This window comes from Staurois parvus, unplaced genomic scaffold (assembly GCF_062004578.1).
Source record: "Staurois parvus isolate SC_StPar_1 unplaced genomic scaffold, SC_StPar_1.0 ptg000155l, whole genome shotgun sequence".
Lineage (NCBI taxonomy): Eukaryota > Metazoa > Chordata > Amphibia > Anura > Ranidae > Staurois > Staurois parvus.
This window is the reverse complement of record NW_028317951.1, coordinates 27,799,326-27,812,014: the sequence shown is the minus strand read 5'-3', so window position 1 is coordinate 27,812,014 and position 12,689 is coordinate 27,799,326. Positions and strand designations below refer to the sequence as shown.

General features: G+C 37.3%; 1 protein-coding gene across 6 annotated transcripts in view; it reads right to left on the bottom strand.

Moving 5' to 3' along the window:
- The window catches only part of ATP11B (ATPase phospholipid transporting 11B (putative)), a 218,702-nt gene that overhangs the window by 142,207 nt on the left and 63,806 nt on the right, over nucleotides 1-12,689 (bottom strand). For all 6 annotated transcript variants that reach the window (XM_089675574.1, XM_089675572.1, XM_089675573.1 and 3 more), the window contains exon 4: nucleotides 7,538-7,618. In XM_089675574.1, the coding sequence (XP_089531700.1) occupies nucleotides 7,538-7,618 (81 nt within the window). The remainder of the gene's footprint in view (nucleotides 1-7,537; nucleotides 7,619-12,689) is intronic.

The following is a 12,689-nucleotide window of genomic DNA, read 5'->3' as shown; positions in this document are numbered from 1 at the left end:
TTGCAGATATTAGCTTATGTATTCCTGCATAATAGTCCCCAGTGGTCTTCAGTTTAATGGCCGCAGGAAGTATCGATGTGATGAGGTTGAAGGAAACACCTGCATGTGGGTAGTTCCTTCTATCCTGGCCGGGTATATAAAGAGCTATCGTCACTGTGATTGACAGCCCTGATGAAGTCACGTGATATTGTGACGTAACGCGTCGGCGTAGCGCGGTGACGTATTTCCGGCGTGGCGGCCATCTTGGTACACCTGTGGATTCAGCTGTACACCCAACTTACATACATATATCCTCATTTGAGAGCATGAGGGTCTAATGTGGACTGGCTGCTACGTAAGTGTATTTTCACTAAAGATTTGATGTTCCTATAATAAACATACTACACTATGGGAGGATCCCTCTGTTTTGTTCTGGGAAAGTGATATTTCATCTATACCTGGAGAAGAGCTGAGTGGGAATATTATATCCTGAGAAGTGGTTTTGGAGTGCTTTGGTGCCTGGAGGATCTGTGAGAGGGATCCATTACTGCTCTTTGACCCGCAAGGGTCGAAGTGATGAGGTGAGAGGCTAATCCAGAAGGTGGTTGGATTCACAAGCTCTATCTACACCCAGATACCTGCACGTTTTGTTTCACCTGTGGTCACTTTACAGTATATTGGAAACACAGTTAACCAAAAAATATATTTTTTTCACCTTTAATATTCCATTATTGGAACTTTTTTTCACCTTTAATATTCATTGGACTTTGAGTTTGCGTGTATTATTTAGATATATTTCACTTCACATTTTTGCACGTGTGATGTAATATATGTATGTGCATTTTTTTGCACATGCGTATTGATTTAAGTTTTGTGCTTTTGCCATCACTTTTTTGTGTTATCACTAAGCACATTTATAATTATATTTATTATTATTGTTAATATTTCTCTTGAGATATTGAATTCCACATTTACTTTAATTAGTTTGAATGTAGCGCAGCATTTTTATGGTTTATATTCACTTGATCATTGTTATATGATTTAATGCTAGCAGCTGTTTGGGGTTCTTTTATTATATATTTTTTATTATTTTAACACACATTTGGAGCGCAGGAGGGTCACACCATTATTGCTACTATTATTACCTTCTTTCTCCCGCTAGCTCATAATGGAAGTGTTCAATTTCCTAGAAAATAGGTCTATCAATATAGAGGATATTTTCAGTAAAACTCCTCATGAACCCATAGGTGATTTAAACACATTATACAGAAGATTGGGTCATGTAATGGAGAAAAAGGTTAAACTATGGTGGGACATGGTTACCCATGAAAAGTACCTTAAAGAGAGACTAGTCCCAAGAAGATTAAGATGGGATGTGCCCATTAGTGATGGTTTGATAGACCAGGAATCTAAAAATGAATGGTTTGATTTCTTTCAAGAGAAGGGTCTGGAATTAATGAGATTTATATTAAAACGCAAACAGAGAAAATTGAGAATTTTAGAAACGCAAATTTTAGAAATTAAAGAAAAGATGGAACCACATAAGGAATCTCCAGAAATGGTTAGTCTCGCTAAAAGATTAAACAAAGATTTGGAGAAGGTTGATCTAGAAGTGAAAAATAAAAAGATGAAAAAATATCAAAGGGATATGAATGATTTTAGTAAAGATCAAGTTTTTAAATGGCAATCTTCAGGTGTAGAATCAGAATGTAGTTCAGTTAATACTACTCCCGTTAAAGAAGTACGTTTAGAACCTATTAAGGGACATACGAATGATTACCCAAAAGATGATAAAGGTCAGGATAAAAAGAATTCTCAAAAGAACCATCCCAAAGGAGATAAGGGATACCATACACCACATAATGGATGGAAACCAAAGAATGGTGGTTCTTTTCATAATAAACCACCAGGGAAAAATAATGGACATGGTAAATCCTATCGTCCACCATATAGACCTTATTATCCCAAACCCAACCAATATTATCAACAGCCTTATGGACCTCCTTTTTTTCCTAGGCAAGAATTTAGACCTTTTTACCCTAGAAGTCCGAGACAGGATAATAGGCCTTATTACCCCAGGAGTCCAAGACAAGAACAACTGGGATGGCAGGGACCACGATATGAAGGGAGGAGTCCCATCCCGGTTTATAATAGATATGAACCATTGGATTATGAATACCAACAGAGGAATTTTTTAGGGAGGGAGGGTGGGGAGAGAAGTCCCCGGAAAGAAGTAGGTGCCAATCCAAGCCCCGGAAGACAAGAGGGTGTAGAGCAGGACGGAAGGTCCAAGCGAAAAAGAGAGTAGTAGGAGAGGGTATTTTTAATATTAGTGGTACTACACTCACTAAGGAAGAAATTCTTGTATTGGACAAGGGATTGAAGTTTGCCCCCCCAAAACCAGCTAACAAATTTGATATTTTTATAGATTTACAGAAATTTATCAGAAAGATTAACATAAAAAAGTATTTTATGGGTTTATCTAGTACTAATAAAATGATTAATAATGCACCAGTTAGTAATATTCAACACACCTGTTTAAGGAATAAATCCGTATTTAACCCTCAGATTAGCAATAACTGTCAAATAGAATCTTTTAAAAAAATGGTAAGCCAAGATTTGGAATCCCTCAAACTCCCTAGGTTTCGGCCTAATATAGACATGCAAAAAGGAATCAAGATGTTAACACAAAGAAATGACATAGTGGTCAGGCCGGCCGATAAGGGAGGGGGTATTGTGGTCATGTCAAAAAGTTACTATTTGGAAGAACTGGGTACCCAATTAAGTGATGAGAATACCTACGAAGTGATTAAAAGGGATCCTACAATTAAATATAAGAAAGATCTGGAAAAGTTGATTAAAAGAGGACGTGAGAAAGAATATCTGAATAAAAAAGAAGCCAGATATCTTGTTCCTGAAATGTGCAGAATTCCCATTATCTATACCATCCCGAAAATTCATAAAAATAGCATCTGTCCTCCGGGACGCCCTATAGTTAATGGGATTGGATCTTTAATGGCACGATTAGGGCAATACGTGGATATGTTTCTCCAACCATTGGTGAGAGAAACTAGGTCGTATCTGAGAGATACTAAGCACCTAATACAATTGTTGGAGAAAATAGATGGTAACGATGTGATCTTGGCAACAGCTGACGTCTCATCGTTATATACAATAATTGGTCATATAGAAGGGGTGGAAGCTACGGAATGGGGTCTAAGAAAATATGGAAACCTAAAAAGAGGGCAGAGAAAATATATTTTGGATTGTCTAGAATTTTGCTTAAAACATAATTACTTCTGGCATATGAACGTGTTTTATAATCAAGTTAAGGGTGTAGCCATGGGAGCCCGTTTTGCTCCCAGTGTGGCAAACATGTTCATGGCACACTGGGAAGAGTTGGCAGTTTATTTGAGTCCCCCGAAAGAATTAATTTTGTTTAAAAGATACATAGATGATATTATAGTAATATGGAAGGGAAGAGAAGAAGATTTATTATGTTTCTGTGAGAATTTAAATAAGAATACTAAAAATATTGTTCTTACATGGGAACATAGTCGTGAGCGGATCAGCTTCCTAGATTTGGATATTAACATCATACAAAATAAAATCATCACAAAGACATTTTTTAAGAGTGTTGACAGGAATGGATACATTCCACGTGACAGCTGCCACTTCCCGCCGTGGTTATTAAATATACCTAAAGGCCAAATGATTAGACTCAGAAGGAATTGTACAATGCAGGAGGACTTTCTGAGTCAAGCAAAAAACATAGGCCAGAGGTTTGAAGCCAAGGGTTACCAGCAAGATTCTATTAGTAACACAATCCAGGAAGTTGGGAACACAAATAGGGATGTGTTGCTGATAGATCGAGAGAAAAATGAGGAACAAAAAGACCAACTTGTAATATGTTTGGATTTCAATGTCCATTATAAAAAAGTGGAAACTATCTTTAGAAAAAATTGGTCACTATTGAAAGCCGATCCAGCCCTGAAAGGGATAATATCAGATTTCCCTTGTTTTAGATATAGAAAAGCCCCATCTTTAAGAGACAAAATTGTTAAAAATGTTCTTGATCCACCCAACAAAAAGAATGTCACTTTTTTGGATATAAATGGGTTTTTTCCATGTAGAACATGTTATGCATGTAAAGCCACAAAAGGCAGGAATAAGAAATTGATGACTTTTTCTTCATCTGTGAGCGAGAAAGAATTTAAAATTGAGGAATGTATCACTTGTAGGACGGAGGGAGTTGTGTACGCGCTGCAATGTAGTTGCGGAATGCAATATATAGGGAGAACTAAACGACCACTTTGGGTCAGGCTCCGGGAACATGTCCAAAATATAAAGAAGGGGTTCCCGAAGCATAGCGTCTCTAAGCATTTCGCCAAGTGTCACAACAAAGACCCTAGTGAATTAAAATTTTGGGGTATCACGAAATACAGGAGACATTGGCGAGGTAGCCATAAGGTGCGTACTTTGAGCCAGTTAGAGTCTAAGTGGATTTATAGTATGCACACTTATTCCCCTAATGGTTTGAACATCGAGTTTGATGTAAATTGTTTCATTTCTGATTTCTGAGGTAGTTCGAGATGGTGCTATGGGTATATATAATGTTTGACTATGTAAACTCATGCTTTCAGATAGAATATCTGTGTGTGGTTCTATTCGGAGTTGCCCTTTATGGGCTGGTGAAGGATAGAATTAATTAAGATTAAAATAAAATAAATATTATCATTTTTTATTAAACATTCTCAATAATTAAATATCATTTTTAAATAAATTTCTTAAAATTTTTTTAAAGTATTTTTATGGTTATTCACCATCTAGGATTATATATATATACGGATGCGTCCTTATACGCAGAATTTATGGTATATATATATATATATATTAGCAATTACGGGCTGTATATTGGTATATATAATGAGAGAGCACTTGATTTTTGGCGTAAATTAAGTGAGATTAGATCTATTTTTATATATTTTTATTTTAATATTTTTTATTAATCAAATAAAACATTTTATATAAATGGGAATGGGTACTAAGGTTTTTCTTGTTTAATATATTTTTGTTGCTTTTAATTTAGATTGCGGCTTGGTGCATTATTATACACATTGTTTCCTATGTAAATGTGCCCATTGCTGCTATTAGTGTATATATTTCTGCAATATCCCGTTTTGGTACATTTTTATACACTCCTCGTTTTTTTGTGTAAATGTGCCCATTGCAGATATTAGCTTATGTATTCCTGCATAATAGTCCCCAGTGGTCTTCAGTTTAATGGCCGCAGGAAGTATCGATGTGATGAGGTTGAAGGAAACACCTGCATGTGGGTAGTTCCTTCTATCCTGGCCGGGTATATAAAGAGCTATCGTCACTGTGATTGACAGCCCTGATGAAGTCACGTGATATTGTGACGTAACGCGTCGGCGTAGCGCGGTGACGTATTTCCGGCGTGGCGGCCATCTTGGTACACCTGTGGATTCAGCTGTACACCCAACTTACATACATATATCCTCATTTGAGAGCATGAGGGTCTAATGTGGACTGGCTGCTACGTAAGTGTATTTTCACTAAAGATTTGATGTTCCTATAATAAACATACTACACTATGGGAGGATCCCTCTGTTTTGTTCTGGGAAAGTGATATTTCATCTATACCTGGAGAAGAGCTGAGTGGGAATATTATATCCTGAGAAGTGGTTTTGGAGTGCTTTGGTGCCTGGAGGATCTGTGAGAGGGATCCATTACTGCTCTTTGACCCGCAAGGGTCGAAGTGATGAGGTGAGAGGCTAATCCAGAAGGTGGTTGGATTCACAAGCTCTATCTACACCCAGATACCTGCACGTTTTGTTTCACCTGTGGTCACTTTACAGTATATTGGAAACACAGTTAACCAAAAAATATATTTTTTTCACCTTTAATATTCCATTATTGGAACTTTTTTTCACCTTTAATATTCATTGGACTTTGAGTTTGCGTGTATTATTTAGATATATTTCACTTCACATTTTTGCACGTGTGATGTAATATATGTATGTGCATTTTTTTGCACATGCGTATTGATTTAAGTTTTGTGCTTTTGCCATCACTTTTTTGTGTTATCACTAAGCACATTTATAATTATATTTATTATTATTGTTAATATTTCTCTTGAGATATTGAATTCCACATTTACTTTAATTAGTTTGAATGTAGCGCAGCATTTTTATGGTTTATATCAAACTGCTTGTGCTCCACTGATATCTGAGTTTCTCTGCCACAGTGTCAGAGGGGACTAAATTTTAGCCTTCCATTCACAGATCCATGGTTCTATAAAGTACAGGAAGCTGCAGGGAGAACAACCCCCAAATTCAGTTAAAGGACGGGGAGGCTGCTGAACATGACCATGTTTCAGGCTACACCCTAACTATGGGTGTAACATGGAATATGGCCAGTAAAGTGAAATCAGCCTTGATATTTCCAGCATGCGAATGAGCAGGCAATTCCAGCACGGAACACTGTGTCTAGGGATGCATCGAAAAGCATCATCCAAAAACAGGGTTATCGGCATTTATGAAAAATGGTACCGATAATGGCCACTGAAAACACACGTTTTTACAGCAATTTGACCACGTTTAGGGTGCTTTTTTCATAGGTCAGATGACTCAAAAAAAGGCATTAAAATTCAACACATGCGTATTTTGATGGGTTTTCAATGCTTTTCAGGCCTGGTTCACGCCAATACAGCTTGCGTTTTGTCAGTTTTGCAGTGCATTTTTGCAAGCATGTTTTTCATGCACATTTTTGACGCGTTTTGTGCTTTATTGAAATTTTTTTTTTTTTTTGCCAACTTGTTGCTGGGCAGAATAAAAACACAAAACATGTTTTCAAAGCGGAAGTACATTTTTTGTTTTTTAACTCGCTAAATATGCCTCAAAACTGCAGCAAGCAGGATATTTAACACTGCAAGGGAAGCGCAACGAACCAGTGTGAAGACAAACCTTGAATTTAAAGGGATGCATTTTTCTTGAGGTTTTCTTGCCTCTTTTTTTTTTTTTTTTTTTTTAAACGTAAAAGTGCTGCAAAAACTGCTCATTGTGAAAGTAGCATATTGGCCAAAAGGTGCTGAAAATAAATTCATATTCATTTCAATTCATAATATTAATTAAAAAGTTAAATAGAATTATACATTTTTTTTTTTAAACTGCATTTCGGCCAAATGCATTTTGGTTGGTTTCGGTCCAAGAATTTTAATTTCGGTGCACCACTAATTGTGTCTGATCCATTTTCAAGAGTAAATCAGGAGAAAACCTTTGAATTATTATGCTAGCTCTAACTGAGCAGCAACAGCTGTCCTAGCTTTGTGTCTCACTAATACAGGATAGTACAGAATAAGTACAGTAGTGACATTTATCTACATAGTCCCCTCTAATGACCACAACCTTTTTCTTCCTCCAGTAAAACTGTAAAATGTGGTAAACCATAGACACAATCATTTCATTCACTACAAAAGAAAACAGATGTACAGGGTAATGAATAAACCTGTTCTTTTTTAAGGTTACTTCTGCAATACCTGTTTAATGGCGGTCACTGTAATTACAAAAAATAATGGAAGTCCGCTTGTTACTGGACTTGTTGGAGTATCAATCATAAGCTGCAAGGGAAAAAAAGGAAAGTTAATGATACATATATTGATATTATTCTCAAATGAATCATTTCGAATGAAAACACTATCAAGGTCTTTTAGATGTTGTTAGGAAGACACACCAAGCTAGTTGCATCTGTACTTCCAACTGCCTCTACAAGAAGAATCATTCATACTTTATAAGGACCTGAAGAGACAACTGATACTGATGAGCCATACTTGCCCTGCAAAATCACTTATCTATACATTTCCACACACTTGCACAAAGACAATTTTCTAAACTGGTTGTTCCTACTAACAAGAATGACAAGAGTGATGACCTCACAACAGTACATACCTTCTAACAAATAAAGCATAACATGTACATATTCAGAAATGCATACAGATGTTCCACATGTGAAGTAAAACATACACAGTGCAAACCAGATTTCAAATTCCTAAAATCTGGATGCTTGAAATACCCGTATAAACTATTCTGCTTTCTTTCTTTTTATAATTTGTACCAAAAAAACAAGAGAACTTCACTGGCTGTTACGGGCTATGAAGGGGTTCCTTTTTTTTGTTTCTCTATAAGAGGTCCATTATATTGACCTATATGGCACTGTAACATTAAAGTGGCTGTAAGTGTAGAAGGCTTTTTACCTTAATGCATTCTCTGCATTAAGGTAAAAAACTTTGTGTGCAGCTCCCCTTTATACTTACCTAAGGCTGTTCTCAAACAAGCGATGTGCATGACAGCAGCGGCTCTCGTATCCACTCGCTGGCCATGGAGGCAGCAGCTCTAGCACAACACTGGTTATTGCTGCTGTCAATCACAGCCTGTGAGGAGAGAGTGGGGGGCAGGGCAGAGCCATGGGCAAACGGCTTGCTATGGGGGCAAAGGACAGGGGGAGCAGCCAAGAGCACAGGAGGGGGGGGGGGGAAATCACAGAAGGGAAGAATTGGGGCAGCCATGTGCAAAACCCCAGAGCAGTATAACACACACACACACTTTAACTGCTTTGAAGGTATAGTGAACCAACACTGTCCACAACCATATACTCAAAAGAGACACAGCACAAATAATACTAAATAATAAAATAATTTGAAAAATTATATTAAAGTCCAACAAGCAAAAGTCTCAAATTAAAGTCCAATGTGCCAAAAATTTGTGACGAAAAATATATAGAACTCTAACACAAACTTAATACATTTTCCAGCGTGCTCACATCCTCAGTGAAAGAAACATTTGTTCCACACTCACCAAATACTGTGAATTCTCAAGCTAATATCGCTTTACAAGACAAAAAGACAAGCCTGCAGGTGGAGTGTGGTATCCTCAGATTTTGTAATACTCCTAGATTGTAAGCTCCAAGGAGCAGGGCCCTCGAACCCCTCGTGTATTGTATTGTATTGTTACTGTACTGTCTCGTATACGGTCTCCCATTATAATGCACAGCGCTGAGCAAACTGTTGGCGCTATATGTATAATAATAATAATAATACTCTTAAACGATTTCTCACTGACTCTCCTTCCCAGGTATTTCCACTTAGGGCAATATAAAAGAAAAAAATGCCAATAGTATAATACTGTATGATGATCAAATGAAAATTTCAAGAAAAAAACCTTCCTTACACTCACATAAGGCGGCTTAAACACCAATTTCCATGAATTCATATGCCTCCCAAATCACCGATGATTTTTATACATATGGTATATGTATATTATGGTTTTTATACAGTATTACACTATTTTGGTATCCTTTCTTTTCCATTTTTCATCCATGAGAGTGAATTCAGGGTAAATTAAGGAGGAATCATTAGCAAGGGCTTGGAAGTTACACACTAGTCACAAATTACCCTTATCCATCCATCCGTCCATCCATGAGTGAGAGCTTGGAAGAAGTTAAGGAGGGATCACCATTGGTGATTTGGGAGGCAAATGAATTCATGGAAATTGGTGTTTAAGCCACCTTATGTGAGTGTAAGGAAGGTTTTTTCTTGAAATTTTCATTTGATCATCATACAGTATTATACTATTGGCATTTTTTCTTTTATATTGCCCTATGTGGAAATATCTGGGAAGGAGAGTCAATGAGAAATCGTTTAAGAGTATTACAACATCTGAAGATACCACACTCCACCTGCAGGCTTGTCTTTTTGTCTCTAAAAGCTATATTAGCTCGAGAATTCACAGTATTTGGTGAGTGTGGAACAAATGTTTTTTTCACTGAGGATGTGAGCACGCTGGAAAATTTATGAAGTTTGTGTTAGAGTTCTATATATTTTTCGTCACAAATTTTTGGGACGTTGGACTTTGAGACTTTTGCTTGTTGGACTTTATTATAATTTTTCACATTTTTTATTATTTGTATTATTTGCGCTGTGTCACTTCATGAGTATATTTTGATGTTCAGTCATTTTTTAAACAGCAGCATATATTTTGATTTATTGTTTATTCCTTTGGCGCAGGTTTTTGATTTTTTTTTTTGACTGTCCACAACCAGTTCCTAATAAAAGGTACAAAAGGCTATCGTAATTACAAACGCATATTAAAAATAACTTGCAGTTCAAAGTGTATAGCACATGTTCAGTCACAAATGTGATAAATCAATATACATATAAAATGGAAGTCCTCCACAATAGTACCAGATGTATATATAGTCCCTGGGAGGGAATAGAGAAAATGCTAAAAGTTCCGTTAGTGTGACATTTGATATGTCCAAATACATCAGAGGGACAGTCTGCATACAGGAGGGTCTTTTAGATATGATATGTGAGCACAAATATAAAAAAGGACAGACAGAGAAAGAGAATGCAGCACTCTCCATGTAGCATTTATTTAAAAAAAAAGTTAAAACCATCTATACTGCACTCACATATAATAAATGGTGTAAACTGCATTGATCAGAGTGTTTCACTAGACAGCAGTCTACTCCTCTAGATAGACAGTCTCAAAAATGGAACCCTCATGAGCTTGGTGGAATCCAACCAATGGGTGGTAAGCCAGGAAGCATACCTAAACAGGAAGGCTCTGGCCTCTAGTAGGGTAACCAGACCTGAAGCTGTGGTGGACCACATGGAAGGGAGCAAACTATGGGCAGACCACCATAATGACATCACGCATCATATAGTAGACGTGGCAATGCGCTTTGGGACAAGGAGTCCATTTATCAAACCTCCCAATGGAACTCTGATCAGTGAACTTTACAAGATTATTACATGTGAGTGTAATATGGATGATTTTATAATTTTTAACGTTTTTTAATAAATGCTACATTTAGGCTACTTTCACACTGAGGAGTTTTTAAAGAGTTTTTGCGTTAACAAAAAAGCATCTGCAAAGCTCAAGAATAACACTTCCCTATGTATGAAAATGTATATCTATGTATGCTTTTATACTGAGGCGTTGTGCTTGTGGTGCGGTGTAAAAACTCCCGCTTGTGGCGTCTTTAGGGAGTTTAAAAAAAAAAAAAAGTCCCAAAAACACTTCTTCCCATTGAAATCAATGGAAAACACCTGAAAAGTGCCTCAAAAACACCTCTGAGAAGCGTTTTTGGTGCAGTTTTTAAGTCACATGTCCTTTAAAAACGCTCAGAAAGTGCGTCAAAAACGCCTATGTGTTTTTACGGTGGAACAGTGTGAAAGTAGCCTTAAGAGTGGTGCTTCTTCTCGCTCTGTCTGCCCTCCTTTATTTTTGTGCTCAGTCAGAAACACTGACTGTGTGAATACATGAAGTCTGTATTGGTTTTGGGAAAGAAGTCTGGTACAGTTAGGCCTCATTCACACTGGCATTAGGAATAGGGCACATTTTTGTTACTTCCTGAAAGCATTGTAAATGCAGCCCACAATGTAGAATGCTTCACATTAATGTGCAACAAAAACAACGCTACGTGCAGAGACTGAGACATATTGAATCCTGTCAACTCTTTGCAATAAAGTCTATGGTAACACCCCTACAGCATTTACAGCACAATTACAATGTGTTCAGTGTGTTTGATAAGTCTATATAAAATTTCAGTGAGGTTGGAAAAACAAACAATGTTGGAGGAATACAATATCCCAGAATGCAGGTTAATTGCCTCCTGTCTAAATTGTCCCTAGTATGTGTATATATGGATGTAAGGTAGGGACCTTAGATTGTACGCCGCTTGAGGGTTAGGGATTGATGTGAATGTACAATATATATGTAAAGCACTGCATAAATTGATGGTGCTATACAAGTACATGTAATAAATAAATGATAGTGGAGATTATAGATTGTACAATCACTTTATTATTTATAAATATATACAGCAATACCTCGGTTAACGTAATTTTTGGTTTACGAATGAAAATCCATTAAAAATAATGTCGCGGTTTACAAATTTTTTACGAATTGTTTTTGGAATATGAAGTGTAGGTCAGTGCTGATTTTTAAATGCAATTGCCAGCTTTTTTTTTTCTTCACTATAGCTCACTGAATTAGCTGTCACTTTCCCTGGAGTTAACGGAAACTTTGTTTCTTTTAAGAAACTAAACGGAAACATTAGTTCTCTTAACTCGGGGAAATAAACTAAAAGAAAAAACTCTCTCACTTTTAGCTGGGGGGAAAGTGAGAGCTGAATTTCTGAGCTGTAGTGAAGAAAAAAAAAAAAAAAGCAGTAATTACATTTAAAAACCGACACCATAATAATAATAAAAAAAATGCCAAAAGCATAAATAAAAAAAAAAAATAAAAAAAAAAAACGGCGTGGGGGTCCCCCCCAAAATCCATACACCAGACCCTTATCCGAGCAAGCAGCCCGGCAGGTCAGGAAAGGGGGGGGCGAGCAACCCCCCTCCTGAACCATACCAGGCCACGTGCCCTCAACATGAGGGGGTGCTTTGGGGCAGGGGGCCCCCCCCAAAAGTACCTTGTCCCCATGTTGATGGGGACAAGGGCCTCTTCCCCACAACCCTGGCCGGTGGTAGTGGGGGGGTCTGCAGGCAGGGGCCCCCGGATCCCAGATTAACAAGGGGACTCCTGGATCCCGCCCCCTCATGTGAATGTGTACATGGTACCCCTACTCATTCACAAAAAACAAAAAGTGTAGTGTGAAAAAAGACAGGGCACAGTCTT